This window comes from Leptonychotes weddellii, chromosome 3 (assembly GCF_054177405.1).
Source record: "Leptonychotes weddellii isolate Sample4059 chromosome 3, ASM5417740v2, whole genome shotgun sequence".
Lineage (NCBI taxonomy): Eukaryota > Metazoa > Chordata > Mammalia > Carnivora > Phocidae > Leptonychotes > Leptonychotes weddellii.
The window spans coordinates 30,926,886-30,947,104 of NC_138371.1; the positions used below are offsets into that span (position 1 = coordinate 30,926,886).

Sequence of the window (20,219 nt, forward strand, 5' to 3'; positions counted from 1 at the left end):
AAAATAAAGCAGAATGAGAAAAAAGATTTTTTTAAAAAGTAGAGCATCAGTAACATAAGAAAATATCAAGTAGTAAAACATACATATAATTGGAGACTTATAGGGAGAGGAAACTAAAAAATGTATTTGAAGAAATAATGGTCAGAAGTTTTTCATATTTGATGAAAACTATAAACCCACAGATCCAAGAAACTCAATGAACTCAAAGAGCATAGACCTAAAAAAAAAATTCTCAGACATATCATAATCACATTGCTGACATTCAGTGGTCAAGAGAAAACCTTAGGGGGAGTGGAAAGGAAGGCACATTTGTAATAGAGAAAGAAATATAAAAATAACAGACTTTTTGTTAGAGACTATGTAAGGCCGAAGACTATAGGAATGTCATCTTTAATAGAAGGAAAAAATCACCAACCTAGAATTCTTTAACCAGTTATAACATTTTTCAAAACAGAAATTAAAATATCCTTTCAGCAAACAAAAGCTGAGAGAATTCATTGCAAGAAAACCCCCACCATAAGAAATGTTAAAGGAAAGTGATACAAACAAAATGGTGAAATAAATAGCTCCAAGTTCTTGTTCCTCTGAAAAAAACTGAAAAAGGATCCAGAAGCTGTCTGAACCAGCTTAATGGGAGCTCTGGAAAACAATCAAAGTTTATGGCAACCAAGCAAATACCCAATGAAGAAAAAGTCATCTTCAAAATGGTAGGAAATTTCATGGCATTTTTACTCTTGCTCTACTCCCTCCTAGGATGGCAGTACTCTTGGTCTTGAGAAGTGGCAGCCCAGTTCCCAGTTACCTTCATTGAACTAGATAGAGCATAGGAAGACCTTATGTGCATATCATTGTGTATTTATGTTTTAATCTTGCTGGGTGGATACATGAAGGACTGACCAGTTGAGTTCTGTCTCACATGCAGGCAGGTTTGTTAGGTTCCTGTCAGCTGAGTCTGCCTCTATTTTAAGATACTCTCTCAGAAGATTCTTCCAACAACTTACAATTACGTGTAGTTGACCAGAAACTTGTCACATAGTTACCCTTATCTTCAACAGAGGCTGGACAATGTACCCCTTTTTTTTTTTTTTTTTTAGCAAAGAACATTTCTACCTAAATGCTAAAAATTTTATGTTCTTGAGATAATATATATTGTGGGAAGGCAATTATCAGTCTCTGTCACAGAGAACAAGAGACTAATTAGGAGACTAGAAGAAAGAGATGATAGTGGCTTGTGCTACAGTGGTAATGGGGTTGATGGCAAGATGTAATTGTACAATTGATATATTTTGAAGGCAGAAGCCAGAAGACTTAATGCTGGATTAGATGTGGTAAGGAGAAGGAGAGAAATAAAGAGTGAAACTTAGGTTACTAGCCAGTAGATGGTAGCACCAATAACTGAGATGAGGAAAAGTCGAGAAAGGCCAAGGTTTTGTGGGGTTTTTGGAGGGAGGGAGGGGAGCAGCATTAGTGATCCAGAATTTTCTTTTGTGATATGTTAAATTTGGGATGCCTCTTATACAGCTAAGTGGAAACCAATACCTTTTTGAATTTCTCAGGGTTGTATTTAGAATCTTTTCCAAGGGTCACCCTCTCCTCACATTCCTCAGAAATATCTCTATTTACTCTGGAGTTAGTTCTGTTTGCTCTTATTGATTCTTCACTTGCATGTATTGATTTTCCTCATATACCTGGTAAACTTTGTTGGCTCATTTTATATTTGTGAATGACAGAATATGTTGATTGTATAGGTATGCTCTGTGTGACAGGCAGGCTTCCCTGGGGGGGTGTATATGGGGATGCAAGAGCATAGGCAGGATGGCTGGGAACCCAACAACATTTCCAAAGAACCCATGTGTTTCTCTCCTAGATGGAACTTCCTTTTTTTTCTTTTTATACCTCCTCTGTTATCTAATGTGGAAATGTCAGTGACAGCAAGCTCTATTCTGCTCAAAACTCATAGGATCTCCACCTGGGCAGATGGCACATTTTCTTTAGAAAGCAATATTTTTTCTATTTTTTTAAATTATCATGTTCAGTTAGCCACTGTATAGTACATCATTAGTTTTTGATGTAGTGTTCATTGATTCACTAGTTACATATAACACCCAGTGCCCATCACAACACATGCCCTCCTTAATACCCAATCACACTATTACTGCCCCCCACCCAAACCCTCAGTTTGTTTCCCAGGGTCCAGAGTCTCTCATGGTTTGTCTCCCTCTCTGATTTCTCCCCCTTCAGTTTTCCCTCCCTTCCCCTATGGTCATCCGCGCTGTTGCTTATGTCCCACGTATGAGTGAAACCATATGATAATTATCTTTCTCTACCTTACTTACTTCACTTAGCATAATCCCCTCAATTTTTTTTTTTTTTTATGTTTTGGGTGTGCAACTGGGAAAGACAATGCTGCCAGTGGCATGTGCTCTGTATGCTGTGGAAGAGAAGATCCAGCTGTTCTGAATGTAGCTCTTTAATTAATAACTATGACAAATGCACCATCACCTGATTCTCTTTGTATATGCTGTCCTTGAATTTTTTTTGTTTCTCAGGCCCACCTGATTTCTGCTGTTCAAGGCTCTAACTTTCTTGATGGGGGTTTCCGTTCAATCAGTCTCATCTGCTTTCATATTTTCTGAATTTTCTCAACTTTCTAAATCATGGTGTCTCACCTTATTGATTTCCAGTATTGCCACGGGATTTTTCTTTTTGAAATATTGTTTTCTGTTAATTTACCAGAACCTTGGAAGGTAGAAAAGAAGAGATCTCCATGTTTAGTCCATCATCTTGACGCTCCTATATTGGTTTGTTTTATTGTTCTTTTCTAGCTTCCTGAGATGAATGCCTAAAGCATTTCTCCCCAGTATAAATGTACTGGAGTTTTTTGTTTATAAAGTGTTCCATGTTAATTTAAATAATGATACAGAGTTAAACAATAAAAGTTAATAGTGTCCTGTTTCCTCTCCTCCAGAGATGTTAATTAACATTTTATGTCCTTTCACACATTCTTTCAAGCTTATCTTAGGGAGGAGTTTTTGTTTCTTTGTGTTTTTTAAAAAAAGGAGATCATGGGGTTTTTTGTTTTTTGTTTTTTTACTGTTCTTCCTCTTCTCATATATATTTTATTTATTTTTAATTTTTATACTAAATTTATTTAAAATAATGAAATTTCAAATGTTAGAGTTCAAACTGTTTTTTAGGGAAATTTGGGGAAATTCAAGCAAAGAAAAACAAAACAAGCAAAAGAACAGATGTGGAAAAGTCTGAGATGTATTTCAAGAATTCAGAGTTAGATACATTTGTCTGAAGGAGAGAAACTATAATGTGGAATATTGAGAAACTCATAGAAATAATTTAGTCAATGTGTTAGGGCAATGAATAGCAGCAAAAGTAGGACGCTGGTGAAAATTTAAGAATAAGGTCATGTTATTAACTGCTTAAAAGTAATGAACACTTAAAAGTATTACTTATAGAAACATCATTCATTGAACTGTTATTTTAATTAACTTGATATATAATGAACCTTCTGCTGTCTAAAGGAGATAGTATATTGGAAAGTAGTTTGTAGACTAAGTACTCTCAAAGAGATGGCGTCAAGTTTTGTCTAGATGAGTTGGCAGTGTGGATGCACATTATGATGCTTCCAAAGCATCATTCTCAGTCACTGTGGTCTTGATTGTGTAATGAAGGGAGTATCAGATAAAAATTTAGGACACTTAGGATTTAGGCTACTAATCATCTGGGTAACGGGAAAACAAACTTCAACTTCAGATTCTTGTATGAAACAAGGAGTAGGATTGGATTATCTCTAAAGCACCTTTCATCTCCAAAAATTCAGTGGTTCTGTGATTCTGTAATTGTTCCTATACACCTTAATCTAGCACCAAGTGTTTCCTTAGGCAGGGTTAAGTACCCATTTAGCAATTATAGGTTAAGGAATCATTGAAAATGCTTTCTAGCCCAATACAATATCAAATGCCATTTATTTATTTTTTATTTTTTGTAGGGGTGGGGGAGGGGCAGAGGGAGAAGATGAGAGAATCCTAAGCAGGCTCCACACTCAGCACATTAACCCAATGCGGGGCTTGATCTCACAACCCTGAGATCATGACTTGAGCCAAAATCAAGAGTCAGACGCTTAACCGACTGAGCAGTAGGGGCCCCTCAAATGCCATTTATTATCTAAAGCATTTTACAACCTTTTAAAATGAGATTATATTAATTCTGACATTTCTATTTCTTTTCTACTTTTGTTTCTGCTTGAAGTTGCTGTGCATTGTTTTGATTTCACAAATTCAATAGGGTGAATATTATAGTATCAAGGAAGCTAAGGTTATATGTGTAAATGCATTATATATGTATAGATTTCTTTGATGATTGGCAAAGTAAATTATAGTAGTTATGAGAAAAATATTTAGATTATAAGTTTTTTATGTTTTTAATAACTATTGAAAGGATAAAATTATCTTGGGAAATATCCTTGCATTACAAGCAGCCTAAAATTAAAACTTCTCTTTTTATAAGGTGATTTTTTCACCAAAGGAACACATTTTACCAGCTTTCAGACCAGAATATATAGAATTCAAACCAAAATACCAGGTGAGTCCTGAATTATCCTATCCCAATAACAAGTATATTTAAGTACTAGGCTTCTCTAATACTTTATATAATTCAGTGGTTCCTAAACCAGACTACCCATTAGAAACACATGGCTGTCTTTGAAAAAATACATGTCCTCAGGTTCTACCTCTGACCTGATGAATCTCAGTCTAGAAATGGAGCCTGAGAATCTGTATTTCTCAGAAAAACCCAGGGGATCCTTATACTCTCATCTGGATATCAACTAATATTTGAAAAACAGTTGCAATAAATTGTATCCATTACAATGAAGTTTGAACAACTAAGTTGAAATAAACTAAAACAGATACTAGGCTGATTATTTCACATTTTGCCATTTTCAACTGGTTAATGTAGAAGTTGTATGAACTAATATAAGAATATGTTTGAAATATTTGAATAAGAGACTTCATCTCAAAGTCTATTTCAATGATATACTAGCTTGATCCCAGAACTACAAAACTGCCCATGGATATTACACTGAAATTTCACTGTAATCCGGAATTTTTTTGTACTGCTCTCTCTTAACCATTTATGAGGTATGTATGGTATTCATCAAAAAGTAAGATTCTACTGTGACATTCTGAGGAATGGATGGAACTCACCATCATTGTTGAAATTCCCAGGCTTAAAAGCAGATGATATATGCTCCCAAGTTAGTCTTTAGAAACTATTTGTGATACTTCTAATGGGATATCTACTACTTGCTTTGCATTTTAAATTTTTCTTATATTGCTACTAAAATGGTAAATATTTATAAGATAGAACTTAGATCCTGATGTTAGCCATTGTCTAAGTAAGTGCAGCTCACACTGGAAATTAATTTCTTAAAAAAAAATTATGTAGGAATGCTGTATAAGTATTTTAAATATTCTAGGTAGCAAAAATCTCTTGGACACAAAATAGTATCAGAATTAGGAATTCTAAAATTTCACATTAAAATTTTCATCATTCCAATTTCAGATATTTTAAAATAATTAAAGTCAGTTTTCTCTTTGTAGAAGGTGGGTGGATAAATAATTTGACAGATTGCTCAAAGAAAATTAACTAGAAAATTTATTATAAATTCAAATAAATACTACAGAACTTCTTACCTTTTGTTTTTAATATTACAGTTCCAGAAATTCAACTTTAAGGATGGTTTTGATCCTTTTCTAAGGAATATAAACAAAAAAATGTCGGTCAGAAAAAGGAAAGACCAAGATATGTCCAAATGTAGAAACACTTTAAGTGCAGAGGTTATAGAGCATGAAGACCAAGATCCTCCTTACCCAACATATTCAAAAACTGTAAGGCCTACTAATAAAACCTGGCCCCGTGATCCTGGTATCACCACAGTAAGGACTTTAGACACTAAGACTAAGTTAAAGTCAGCCCGTGATCCCGATTTCATCACAGTAAAGACTTTAGACACTAAGAATAATTTAGCCCGTGATCCTAATACGACCATAATAGAGACTTTAGATACTAAAAATAATTTAAAAGAAAGACTACCAAATGTATCTCTACCTAATTTTGAAGGAGAATCATCAGTGACTGGAAATATAAATACATATCGCCTCTCAAAATCATTAAGTCTTACTTCCCACCTAGAAAATTTAAAACAATCAATGATGCTCAAATCAATTTTAAGTAAAAATCTGCAAGACCTTTCAGATAAATTATTTTCTAAACCAGAGGTTCCTGTGGACACTGAAGCAAGAAAGAAAAGTCATAGTTCTCCACTTCTGAGTGTTCATGACGAACCACCAAGTAGTCTGGAAAACAAAGTATGTGAAAAAGTTCAAGACTTAAATAACTGGCTTCCAGAAAAAGACATTGTAAGTTCAAAGTCTCTTTTAAAACAAATAATTAAAGATATTCCTGCAGATTCACTCTCAGAAGGTGGACCAAGAAATTCTCCAGAAGTAGAAATAGCACTTGTCTCTGAAAAACACTTGGACACTGGTGAGATCAATTTTCCAATTAAAAAAAATAATTTCAAACAGAAACATTCAAAAATTGAAGTGTCTAGCTCCAAACCAGGTATAAGTGACACTGCAAATGATTATGTTACAAAGCAAATATTCACTGCACCTATCTTCTCAGAGTTGGAAATAGGGGTGAAAGAATTGAGTGAGACATCAGTAAATTTGCAGAATCAATTACCCACAGCTTGGGAGAGTTTATCTTCAAATATTCTACTTCATTATGAAGAAAACGATGATGAAATAGAATTGCCACAGGCCAAATCTGTTATAAGCCAGATAATACAAGCATTTCCTATAGATACTCTTTTAGAATCTGGGATAATCAAAGTGATAGAATTAGATAAACAATATCAGAAGAGTTCCGTGCTGGATACGGAGACAGTCTTTGCTGAAGAAGAGCCAAAGTATTCCACAGAGGATTATTCAGAAACCCAAAGCAGAACAGAATCTCTTTCAGAGCAGAACACACTCATCATTCCCAAAGAAACCACTTCTTCTTTTAATAGAGTTGAATATATGGATGAAGGCCAAAATATATCCCTACAAGATTCAAAATATCAGTCAACACCAGATAAAAAAACAGATATGCTAAGTAACAGTCAGAGGTTTGATAGAGAAGAAAATGATCTAAATTCTACTTCAGAAAATTTAAGTAACTCATTAATGGGTAAACTTAATGATTCAGATGTAATAATGTTAAAATCCTTTTTAAAACATATGTTTAATATTTTTTTCAAGTATAATCAGTCTGAAAGAAGACAACCAGAAAAAGAATTAGAAAGACTGATTCAGCATCCTTTTCCAAATAATACAGAAGACCTTGAAGAAATCAAAGAGAATTTCGATAAAACAGATAAATTAGACAGAAAACCTATTTTGAGTTCAAAGCTGCGTGTATTTCTAGAAGAACTCTCAGAGTCAGAAATAAAAAATTTAAAATCTGAACTAAGTAAACATATCCAACATTACCTTGTAGAAAGACTTTCAGAATCCGGACACATCACCAAAGAAGACTTACCAAAAATCTATCAAAATCTGTATTTGATGAATGAGAAAGTAGAACCAAAAGGGCAAAATATTTTTCTGGAAAAATATTCAGAAACTGTTAAAGAAGTCATGTCTTTTGTAAATAATTTTAATCATCATTTCATAGATAAACATTTGGAAATAAAGCTAAGATCTTTCTTAAATGAAATTCTCCAAAACTATTTCCTAAAAAACCTTTCAGAAAGCAGTTTATTTAAAGAGACAGAATCTGAGACTATCGACTCAAACATGTCTTCTCTAAGAACTAAAAGTGCCTCCATATCTTTCCATGAGTTAGGACAAGACATTTCAAGGGGGAATTTTGGGAAAAGACTTGACTTAAACATGAAATATCCTTTAAATAAATCTCTACAAAACTATCTTATAGCTTTATCAGAAAATGAACTACTAAATCTAAAAGCTGATTTAAGCAAACACCTGCAGAGCCTTTTTATAGAAAAACTTTCAAAATCAGGACTAATCAAAGAAAGGCAATTAGAGGGGATCAACCAGCGTATAAATTTGATCAATTCTAGTTCCATACCATTTAAATGTATAAAGCCAGATTTATCTTTTAGAAATGAAAATCAGTTTATGGAGGAGAATTCAGAAAAGCAAAATAAATATTCAAAAATTGTTCAAAAAACTACTTTACAAAAAGTTCCTGAGGATAGACTTATAGAAACAGAACTAACCAAAAAGGAAGAAAAGGAATATTTTCCCTTACAGAATATTAAGGAAAATCCATCAGTAATTGAGGAACAGAAAAGGTACTATCCTAAAGAAGGAGCCAAAACCCTGAGATTAATTGAAGTACAACCTTCTTTCGTCAAAAATACCCAAGTGATTCCATTAAATAAGTCATCAGAAAGACTTACAGATATAGTGCTTAAGAAACAAAGGAAAGAACATGGTTTCATCCAGCTTCCTCGAGCAGAAAATCATGATTTTAAAACAGAAATTCAAGACCCACATGGTTGGAGTGGTCAATCAAAAACAACTCAGTCAAATATTTACTTTGAAAGGACACTAAAAGTGAAGCCCCTTGAAAAAAGGGAGCATAATATCTATAAACTGATGGCACAGGAAAAACCGGAAGCAGTACTGTCACCGTATCCAAGAATTCCTAATTGCAAAATGCCAAGTGAAAATGAAGAATATATATACAAATACACTTTTCCTTCCAGGCAGAATAACACTTTAACTCATTTCAATTTAGAGGCTGGGGAGAAATTGAAGTTAGAAGACCAGTATATTCAGAGATTGAAAGGAAATAATAACAATAATAAAAAACATCTAGTAACATTTGCACAATACAAAAAAATACATACTCTTTCTGTAAAGACAAATGGAATTTGCAATGAAAAATATGCCAAGTTCCCTGAATCACAGTCGTTTAAATACAAAGTTGTGGAAGCGGAGAAAAACTCAAAACCATCCCTCTTCCCAGAAGTATTAAAGAGAGAAAAGCTAAAGCCCAAGGTCCGAAAAGAAAGAGACCATGTCAACAAACAGAAGAAGTCATTTAGCAAGATAGTTAAGATACTCCCAGCCACACTGCCCACTGCAAGAATTCTAAGGAAATCTGTTCCAAGGACATTGCTTCATTGGACTGCAAGAAGAACTATACACGTAATACTGTCTTTCTAAGTCTTCTACTTTTGTATTTGGCAAAGTCTGTCAATAATCTACTTTAGGGTGTATATGTCTGTATGCAAGTATGTGTGTAACCTTTGTTGCCCCAAAATACACAGACTGTCAAACTTAAAAAATTCTTCTGACATTCAAATTCACCTCACCCAGTTTAAAATGCAGTCACAAAATCAGGGGACTGTTAACACACTCAGTGCCTTTGTATGAAATAGATAAAGGGCACTCCATCTGGAGCATAAATTAGAAAAAATCACCCTTTCCTCTGGGCAGACTCTGTTGACTGACACAGCCTGGAGCCAGAGCATATAGCCCCTGTCAAAGGAAAACTGGCTGGATCTCAGCCATGACTCACCCCTCAGCCCGGGGCTGCTGTGCAGTCACAACGTATACAATTCTTGGCAGTGGTTGTATCCTATGGAAACACGGCTGGAATTTTGTTTTCATGCAGATAAAAGTATATATAGTATTATGTGCCAGTTATTCTGATAAATATTAGGGATATGCAAAATTTATAATCTATTGGATTATGAACAGAAAAATTTTAATTTAGCTTCTCCTCTCTTCTATTACCATTGCCCCTCTGCTATATCATGTGCTGAGAAACTTGGGAATTCAAATCTATTTATAATATTAACATAAAACAATTAGGAAGGTAAACCTGCTAACAGACTTTATACAAACCATTCTGAGGTTAAAAACTAGGAGTGGGGGCGCCTGGGTGGCTCAGTCGTTAAGCGTCTGCCTTCGGCTCAGGTCATGATCCTGGAGTCCCGGGATCAAGTCCCGCGTCGGGCTCCCTGCTCGGCAGGGAGTCTGCTTCTCCCTCTGACCCTCCTCCCTCTCATGCTGTCTCTCATTCTCTCTCTCAAATAAATAAAATCTTTAAAAAAAAAAAACTAGGAGTGGAAGGGACTTATTTTAGTTTTCTGGACTGCTGCTCTTTTCTGTTTGTATATATAAATAGGCATGACCCATAACTCTGAGAACTCATAAATCCCAAAATGATATTACATTGAAAATTTGATGTGCATAATCCTTTGAATGAGAAAAATAGATCTAATTTAGAACAGTTGCTTTTTTTCTTGTTTAGAACAGTTGCTTTGAATTTGCTCTCCATAGTAAAACAAATATTTAGCTTTAGTAAATAGTAAAAATAGTAGCAGGGAAAGTATCAGTTTAGCTTATACTCTCAATGTTGGAATTCTCTTTTCTATTTAAATTTGATAATTTTAGTATTGAGTGTGTATGTACACACACGTGTGTATCCACTAGGAAAAGGAAGTAGAAGATGGGTTCACAGTTTTGAGAAAGGACTTTCCAAAGTTCCTTTAGACAAATTGAATCTTTAATGTCACTTTTCCAAACAAAACAATAAATTGTGTTTATATTATATAATATGAGATCATCTAGGATCTCAGAACCTTTATCCTAAGAGTGGGCAGGAGAGATAGAGTTATCCTTATTTTCCTCTGTTAAACCAACAGTCCCTAAACTTTTCTCTCCAGTGAAGTTGACAACAGAGAATTGAATGGTAGCAGGGCATTTTTCAGATCATCAGAAAGACGTGCTCATCTGATTCTTTTCTAAAATCCAGGAAGCTCCCCAAAGAATCAAAACAGAAGACAAGAGAAATTGAGTTGTAGGAGAATCCAGAAAAGTAACCAGTTGTGTGGGTCTCCATGCCCTTTCGCTGTTATTTCATCTGTTGTTTCAGTTATTTCATCTAGTAATCAGTTATTTCATCTGTGAAGCAAGAATTATGTATTACTCACCAAAGCAGCAGAAATTCCCTTAATAATGTTCCACGTCCATAAAAGGGGAGAGGAAGAATGTTTCCTTGCCTTCTTCAAACCCAGGCAAAGATGTAAAGTAGGTACAACTAGTCTTTAGACTCTATACCTCCTTTTTTGTAAATCTTTCTTGCCGCCCTAATTCTTCTCAGTCCTGCACAACTTCCCCCCACCCTCCAATTCTATTAATTCATTCACACCTTCTCTCTAAATCAGAGTAGCTTATTCCTTTGGTGTGGTCATCTCTGCAAAGTGTTAAGGGACAAGATGCTCAAGCTGCAGAGGAAACTAGTTTATACTAGTTTAAGAATGACTAATAGCTCCATACCCTCTTTGGGATAATTGTAGGTTATTATATATTTATTATAAAATAGAGCCATATTATATAAATTTGAAAAAAAGAGAAAAGAAAAACAAAACCCATAATCCCACCACCCTAACCCAACCATCATTTTTTAAAAATTGCTTGGTGTATATCTTTCTAGTTATTTTCCTAAATGTCTTACTTCTTTACTCTCAGAATGTACATAAAAATTTTTATTACTTTAATATAAACAGTATAACTATATCCTAGATGCCAGGCTCTCTCTATGTGTGTGAAAGCGTGTTAAATAAGATGTTTATTAACTCTTAAAGAATGAAACTTTGGATGATATAAAGTATGAGTTCATGATTTATATTTAGGGTTGGAGAAAATATAATATGGAGAAATATAGAATAGGCTGACTGCCTTTAGGAGTCTGACCCCTAAGGACAGCTCTCCTAAGTTTTTCTGGTTTCCAGCTTCATATTTTCTATCCCTTCTAAAATAACAGATCCTTTGAAACAGTAAGATTTTTTTTTTTAAGCATGGTTTCTATGATAGTGTCTAATAGGAGGCATTGGGTGTAGGATCTGAATTTGGGGACTGCCTATAAAATATTTAATGCTCTCATTCTTTAACTGTTGATATTACACACTTCAATTCTTGTAAATTTAAAATGTACTTTTAAGAAAACTAATGCACCAACCTGATCTTTTAATATTTAGGATTGTTCGGATAGATTTGAGGATATACCTGTGACCTCATTTAAGCATGCTGAACAAGCAAAATCAAGAACAAGGCTTTTAGGAAAAAGCCCGGATGATAGCCATAATCAGTTAAAACACTTTGCAAGACCGAATACTGCTCCAGAGGTTCACAAACGGCGAGAGAACTACAGCGGAAAATTTACAAGTCCTCGAATGGTTTCAGCAGGCTTAGTTCACATAAATGATGCAAACCCAGATTATGAAATCCATAAAATGAGGCAAAAAAGAAAATTAAAAGAGAATATTGAAAAGTGTTCGCTCATTTGTGATATCATCCAAATGTTAAAAGTTCAGAATGATATGTAAGGCCAACAGTCGATTTCTCCAATTAACAAAATGGTTTGGAGATCTGTCCTTTTGTGGGATAGAAGTCAGCAACCAAATTTCATTTTGTTAGAACCATTTTGTTTTAATTAAAATGATAAAGAAGCACTTTTGATGTAAATGTGTTTTTGTTTATGAACCTTAGGGAACAGACCAAGATATACATATTCAGTTCATATTTGTTAAGTTTTATTTCCCAGTTTTTCCCCCTTTTCACTGTATAACAATACCACACCAGTTGATAGTTCTGATTTCCCAAATCTTTGTTATTCTCTAAATTATTCCTGTCTACCCAATTTTCAAGGTCTTTATTTGCAGTTATTTATGTTTAGCCATTTGTTATGAATATATTCTTATTCTTCAGCTCTAATTATATTTCCAGATTCAAAAGTATGTAATTTTCTGGGCTTAGAGAACATCTGTTAATTTTAATATCATCTGATATTACAACTTTTACACTATAAATAAAGATAATAGATTTAATAGTAATTCCTGAGGTACCTCCTATACTGGATTGACTCTTCTAACTTACTCAAAAAACTATGAAAGGGCCTCTTTAATGGCACAAAATGTAGGAAACCACATAAAACTGTAGAAATTGCATAAAAATTAGCAAAATCAACATAGGATTTAAATCAGAGACTTCCTGGGGCACCCAGGTGGCTCATTTGGTTAAGTGTCCAACTCTTGATTTCAGTTCTGGTCATGATCTCAGGATTGTGAGATTGAGTCCTGTGTTGGGATCTGCACTGGGCCCCTCCCGCCCCCCTTTCTCCCTCTCTAAAAAAACAAAAAACAAACAAACAAAAAAACCCAGAGTCTTTTGAGAATTGGTTCTACTTTTTTTTTTTAATTCAAGTATAATTAACATAGTGTTATATTAGTTTCAGGTGTACAATATGGTGATCCAAAATTGTATGCATTACTCAGTGCCCATCAAGGTAAGTGTACTCTTAATCTCCTTCACCTATTTCATCCATCCCTCCCCCCCACCTCCCCTCTGGTAACATTTGTTCTTTATATTTATGAGTCTGGTTTTTTGTTTGTCTCTTTTTGTTGTTTATTTGTTTTGTTTCTTAAATTCTACATGAGTAAAATCCTATGGTATTTGTCTTTCTCTGACTGACTTCTTTCCCTTGGCATTATACCCTCTATATCCATTCATGTTGTTGCAAATAGCAAGATTTAATTCTTTTTTATGGCTGAGTAATATTCCTCTGTGTGTGTGTGTGTGTGTTTGTGTGTGTGTGTGTGTATCATCTCTATCCATTCATCTGCTGATGAACACTTGAGTTGCTGCCTTTTCTCGACTATTGTAAATAATGCTGCAATAAACATAAGGGTGCATATATCTTTTCAAATTAGTGTTTTTGTGTTCTTTGGGTAAATACCCAGTAGTAGAATTACTGGATCATATGATAATACTTTTGATTTTTTGAAAAACCTCCAAATTGTTTTCCACAGTGGTTTGCATTCCCACCAACAGTGCACGAGGGTTCCTTCTTCTCCACATCCTCACGAACACTTGTTATTTCTTGTGTTTTTGATTTTAGCCATTCTGACAGGTGTAAGGTGATTTCTCATGATTTTGATTTGCACTTCCCTGATGATGGGTGATATTAAGCATCTTTTCATGTGTCTGTCTTCTTTGGAAAAATGTCTATTCATCTCCTCTGCCCATTTTTAAATTGGATTATTTGTTTCTTTTGGGGCTGAGTTGTATAAATTCTTTATATATTTTGGATATTAACGCTTTATTACATATATCATTTGTAAATATCTTCTCACATTCAATAAGTTGTTTTTGTTTTGCTGATGGCTTCCTTTGCTATGCAAAAGCTTTTTATTTTGGTGTAGTCCCAATATCTTAATTTTGTTTCCCTAGCCATAAAAGACATACTAGAAAAATGTTTCTACAGCTGGTGTCAAAGAAATTACTGCCTATGTTTTCTTCCAAGAATTTAGTTTCAGGTCTTACAGTATTACATCCATTTTGAGTTTTTTTGTACTGTGTAAGAAAGTGGTCTAGTTTCATTCTTTTGCATGTAGCTTTCTAGTTTTCCCAACCCCATTTGTTGAAGAAACTGTTTTTCTCTCATTGGATATTCTTGCCCCCTTTGTTGTAGGTTAATTGACCTTAAAAGTATGGGCTTATTTCTGGGCCCTCTATTCTGTTCCATTGATCCTTTTTTTCCCTTTCAAATTTTTCCTTTCAAAATTTTATTTAAATTCAAGTTGGTTCACATATAGTGTAGTATTTGTTTCAGGATTAGAAGTACCCTCCTTAATGCCCATCAACCAATTTCCCCTTTCCCCCACCCCTATATTTAAGAGTCTCTTATGGTTTGCCTCCCTCTCTGTCCTTATCTTATTTTTCTTTACCTTTCCCTATGTTCATCTGTTTTGTTTCTTAAATTCCACATATGAGTGAAATCATATGGTATTTGTTCTCTGACTCATTTCACTTAGCATAATACACTCTAGTGGCAAATGGCAAGATTTCATTCTTTTTGATGGCTGAGTAATATTCCATTGTATATATATACACACCACTTCTTCTTTATCCATTCATCAGTTGATAGACATTTGGGCTCTTTCCATGTTCTGGCTGTTCCACTGATTTATGTGTCTGTTGTTTGTGCCAGCACCATCCTGTTTTGATTACTACAGTTTTGTAGTATACCTTGAAATCTGGGATTGTGATACCTCCAGATTTGTTTTTATTTTTCAAGATTGCTTTGGCTATTCAAGGTCTTCTGTGGTTCCATATAAATTTTAGGATTATTTGTTCTAGTTTTGTGAAAAATGCTGTTGGTATTTTGATAGGGATTGCATTAAGTCTGTAGATTGCTTTGGGTGGTGTGAACATTTTAACAATATTGGTTCTCCCAGTCCATGAGCAAGGAATCTTTCCATTTGATTGTGTCACCTTCAGTTTGTTTCATTGACGTTTTATACTTTTCAGAGTAGAGATCTTTCATCTCCTTGGTTAAGTATATTTCTAGGTACTTGGTTCTTTTTGGTACAATTGTAAATGCAGTTGTTTTCTTAGTTTCTCTTTCTGCTACTTCATTATTAGTGCGTAGAAATGCAACTGATTTCTGATATTAATTTTGTATCCTGCAACCTTACTGAATTCACTTGTCAGTTCTAGTAGTTTTTTGGTGGACTCTTTAGGGTTTTCTATATATAGTATCATGTCGTCTGAAAATAGTGAAAGTTTGACTTCTTTACCAATTTGGAGTCCTTGTATTTCTTTTTGTTGTCTGATTGCTGTGGCTAAGGTTTCCAGTACTGTGTTGAATAAAAGTGGTGAGAATGGACATCCTTGTCTAGTTCCTGACCTTAGAGGGAAAACTCTCAGCATTGAGTGTGATGCTAGCTGTGGGTTTTTCATATATGGCCTCTATTATGTTGAAATATGTTTCTCTGAGCTTAATTTGTTGACAGTTTTTATCGTGAATGGATGTTGTACTTTGTCAAATGCTTTTTCAGCATGTATTGAAGAAATGATGTGGTTTTTATCCTTTTTCTTGTTAATGTGATGTGTTGTGTTGATTGATTTGCAAATATTGAACCACCATTGCATCCCAGGAATAAATCCCACTTGATTGTGGTGAATGATTTTTTAAATGTATTGTTGGATTCCATTTGTTAATATTTTGTTGAGAATTTTTACATCTATGTTCTTTGGAGAAATTGGGTTTGGGGTTTTTTTTTCAGACTGTCTTTATCTGGTTTTGGTATCAGGGTAATGCTGACCTCATAGAATGAATTTGGAATTTTTCCTTGCTCTTCTTTTTCTTCTTCTTCTTTTTTTAATAGTTTGAGAAGAATAGGTATTAACTCTTCTTTAGATGTTTGGTATAATTCCCCTGTGAAGCCATCTAGTCCTGGTCTTCTGTTTCTTGAGAGTTTTTTTGATTAGTGATTCAATTTCATTGCTAGTAATTGCAGTGTTCAAATTTTCCATTTCTTCCCAATACAGTTTAGGAAGTTTTTATGGTTCTAGGGCTTTATTTATTTCTTCTAGGTTGTCTAATTTGTTGGCATATAATTTTTCATAATATTCTCTCATAATCCTTTGTAGTTCTGTGTTGTTGGTTGTTATTTCTCCTCCATCATTTCCGATTTTGAGTTCTTTGTCTCTCTTTTTTTCTTTTGATGAGTCTGGCTAACGGTTATCAATTTTGTTGATTTTACAAAGAACCAGCACCTGGTTTCATTGATCTGTTGTATTTTTTTAAAATTTTGATTTCATTTGTTTTTCTTCTAATCTTCATTATTTCCTTCCTTCCAGTAGCTTTGGGTTTTGTTTGTTCTTGTTTTTCAAGGTCCTTAGGTATCTCTATTCTGCAGAATGTTCCATGTGTACTTGCAAAGAATTTGTAGGTTGAAATGTTCTGAATAGATCTTTTAGATCCATCTGGTCCAATGTGTCATTCAAATCAACTGTTTCTTGTTGATTTTCTGTTTGGATGATCTCTCCATTTACTTAAATGGGATGTTTAGGCCCCCTACTATTATTGTATTACTATCTATTTCTTCCTTTATGTCTGTTAATAGTTGCTTTATATATATGGGTGCTCCCATGTTCAGTGCATAAATGTTTAGAATCACTATATCTTCTTGTTGGGTTGTTCCCTTTACGATTATGTAGTGTCCTTCTTTCTTTTTAGTCTTTTTTTTTTTTAAGTCTATGTTGTCTGATATAATATTGTTACCCCAGATTTCTTTTCACTTCCATTTGCGTGATAAATGTTCTTCTATCTCTTCACTTTCAATCTGCATATGTCTTGAGCTCTGAAATGAGTCTCTTGTAGGCAGCATATAGAGGGATCTTGCATTTTTTATCCATTCAGTCACACTGTCTTTTGATTGCAGCATTTGGTCCATTTACATTCAAAGTAATTATTTTATTTTTTTTAAAGATTTTTTATTTATTTATTTGACAGAGAGAGAGACAGCAAGAGAGGGAACACAAGCAGGGGGAGTGGTAGAGGGAGAAGCAGGCTTCCTGCCGAGCAGGGAGCCCGATGCGGGGCTCGATCCCAGGACCCTGGGATCATGACCTGAGCTGAAGGCAGACGCTTAACGACTGAGCCACCCAGGCACCCTACATTCAAAGTAATTATTGATAGATATGTACTTATTGCCATTTTGTTACGTGTTTTAGGGTTGTTTTTTGTAGTTCTCTGTTCTTCTCTTGCTCTCTTTTGTGGTTTGATGGCTTTATTTGTGATATGCTTGGATTCCTTTCTGTTTATTTTTTGCTTACCTATTATAGGGTTTTGGTTTGTGGTTACCATTAGGTTTATATATAATATCCTGTGCATATAGCAGTCTGTATTAAGCTGATGGTCGCTTAAGTTTGAACCCAAACTAAAAGCACTAAATGTTTATTCCCCTTCATGCATGTTTTATGTACATGGTGGCATATATTACATCCTTTTATTTTGTGAATCCCTTGACTGATTTTTATTTATGTAATTGATATGACTGCTTTTGTGCTTAACCTCTGTATTGTTTTTTTTTTAATTTCTATTCCAGTGTAGTTAATATACAGTGTTATATTCATTTCAGGTGTACAATACAGTGATTCAACAATTCCATATATTATTCAGTGCTCTTACTCTTACTCCCTTTCACCTATTTCACTCTTCCTCCCACCTACCTCCTCCCACCTGCCTCCCTTCTGGTATCCATCTGTTTATTCTCTATAATTGAGAATCTCATTTTTAGTTTGTCTTGTTCTTTTTTTCCCTTTGCTTGTTGTTTCTTAAATGCCACATATAAGTGAAATTATATGGCATTTGTCTTTCTCTAACTGGCTTGTTTTGCTTAGCATTATATTCTCTGGCTCCATCCATGTTATTGCAAATGGCATGAATTCATTCTTTTTTATGGCTGAATACTATTTAATTGTATATATGTACTATATCTTCTTTATCCATTCACCTATCAATGGATACTTGGGCTGTTTCTATAATTTGGCTTTTGTAAATAATACTGCAATAAACATAGGAGTGTATGTATCCCTTTAAATTAGTGTTTTTGTATTCTTTGATTAAATACCTAGTATTGAGATTGCTTGATCATAGGGTAGTTCTATTTTTAATTTTTTGAGAAACCTCCATACTGTCTTCCACAGTGGCACTGGTTTGCATTCCCACCAACAGTGCACTAGGGTTCCTATTTCTCCATGTCCTTGCCAATACTTATTATTTCTTGTGTTTTTTATTTTAGCCATTCTGACAGGTTTGAGGTGATATCTCATTGTGGTTTTGATTTGCATTTCCCTGATGATGAGTGATGTTGAGCATCTTTTCATGTATCTGTTGGCCATCTGTATGTCTTCCTTGGAGAAATGTCTATTCATATCTTGTCCATTTTTAATTGGATTATTTGGTTTGGGGATGTTGTGTTGCATCAGTTTTTTATATATTTTAGATACTAACCCTTTATTGGCTATGTCCTCCCGTTCACTATGTTGTCTTTTAGTTTTGTTGATTGTTTCCTTTGCTATGCAGAAGCTTTTTATTTTGGTGTAGTCCAAATAGTTTATTTTTTACTTTTATTTTCCTTGCCTTGGGAGACATATCTAGAAATATGTTGTTATTACAGTGTCAGAGAAATTACTGCCTATGCTCCCTTCTAAAATTTTTATGGTTTCAGGTCTCACATTTAGGTGTTTAATCCATTTTGAGTTTATTTTTGTGTATGGTGTAAGAAAGTGGTCCAGTTTCATTCTTTTGCATGTAGCTGTCCAGTTTTCCCAACAACATTTCTTATAGAGACTGTCATTTTCCCACTGCATATCCTACCTCCATTGTCAAAGATTAATTGACCATATAATCATGAGTTTATTTCTGGACTCTCTATTCTAATCCATTGATCTATGTGTCTGTTCTTGTGCCAGTACCATAATGTTTTGATTTCTGCAGTTTTGTAGTATAACTCGAAGTCTGGAATTTTGATACCTCCAGTTTTGTTTTTAAAGATTGTGTTGGCTATTTAGGGTCTTTTGTGGTTCCATACAAATTTGAGGATTGTCTGTTCTAGTTTTATGAAAATTGCTGTTGGTATTTTGATAGGCATTGCACTATATCTGTAGATTGCTATGGGTAGTATGGATATTTTAACAATATTTGTTCTTTCAATCCATGAGCATGGAATGTCTTTTCATATCTTTGTGTTGTTTTCAATTTCTTTCATCAGTGTTTTATAGTTTTCAGAGTACAGATCTTTCACTTCTTTGATTAAGTTTATTTCTAGATATTTTATTATTTTGGTGCAATTATAAATGGGATTGTTTTCTTAATTTCTCTTTCTGATGTTTCATTATTAATGTATAGAAATGGAACATTTATGTACATTGGTTTTGTATCCTGCTACCCTACTGAATACATTTGTTAGTTCTAGTAGTTTTTTAGTGGAATCTTTAGGGTTTTCTATGTAGTACATTGTCATCTGAAAATAGTGAAAGTTTGGCTTCTTTACTGATTTGAATGCCTTTTATTTCTTTTTGTTGTCAATTGCTGTGACTAGGATTTCCAGTACTGTGTTGAATAAAAGTGGCGAGAATGGACATCCTTGTCTTGCTCCTGATTTTAAAGGAAAAGCTCAGTTTTTCACCATTGAGTATGATGTTAGCTGTGGGTTTTTCATATAAGGCCTTTATTATGTTGAGGTATGTTCCCTCTAAACCTACTTAATGTTGAGGGTTTTTGGATGAATGGATTTTGCACTTTGTCAAATGATTTTTCTACAT

General features: G+C 34.2%; 1 protein-coding gene across 1 annotated transcript in view; it reads left to right on the forward strand.

The window, feature by feature from the left end:
* The window catches only part of CATSPERT (catsper channel auxiliary subunit tau), a 116,183-nt gene extending 103,634 nt beyond the window's left edge, over positions 1-12,549 (forward strand). Inside the window, exons 15-18 of the mRNA XM_006748124.2 lie at positions 4,522-4,596; positions 5,730-5,940; positions 5,989-9,242; positions 12,083-12,549. Of these exons, the coding sequence (XP_006748187.2) occupies positions 4,522-4,596; positions 5,730-5,940; positions 5,989-9,242; positions 12,083-12,430 (3,888 nt within the window). The 3' untranslated portion in view covers positions 12,431-12,549. The remainder of the gene's footprint in view (positions 1-4,521; positions 4,597-5,729; positions 5,941-5,988; positions 9,243-12,082) is intronic.
* Positions 12,550-20,219: the final 7,670 nt, after the last annotated feature.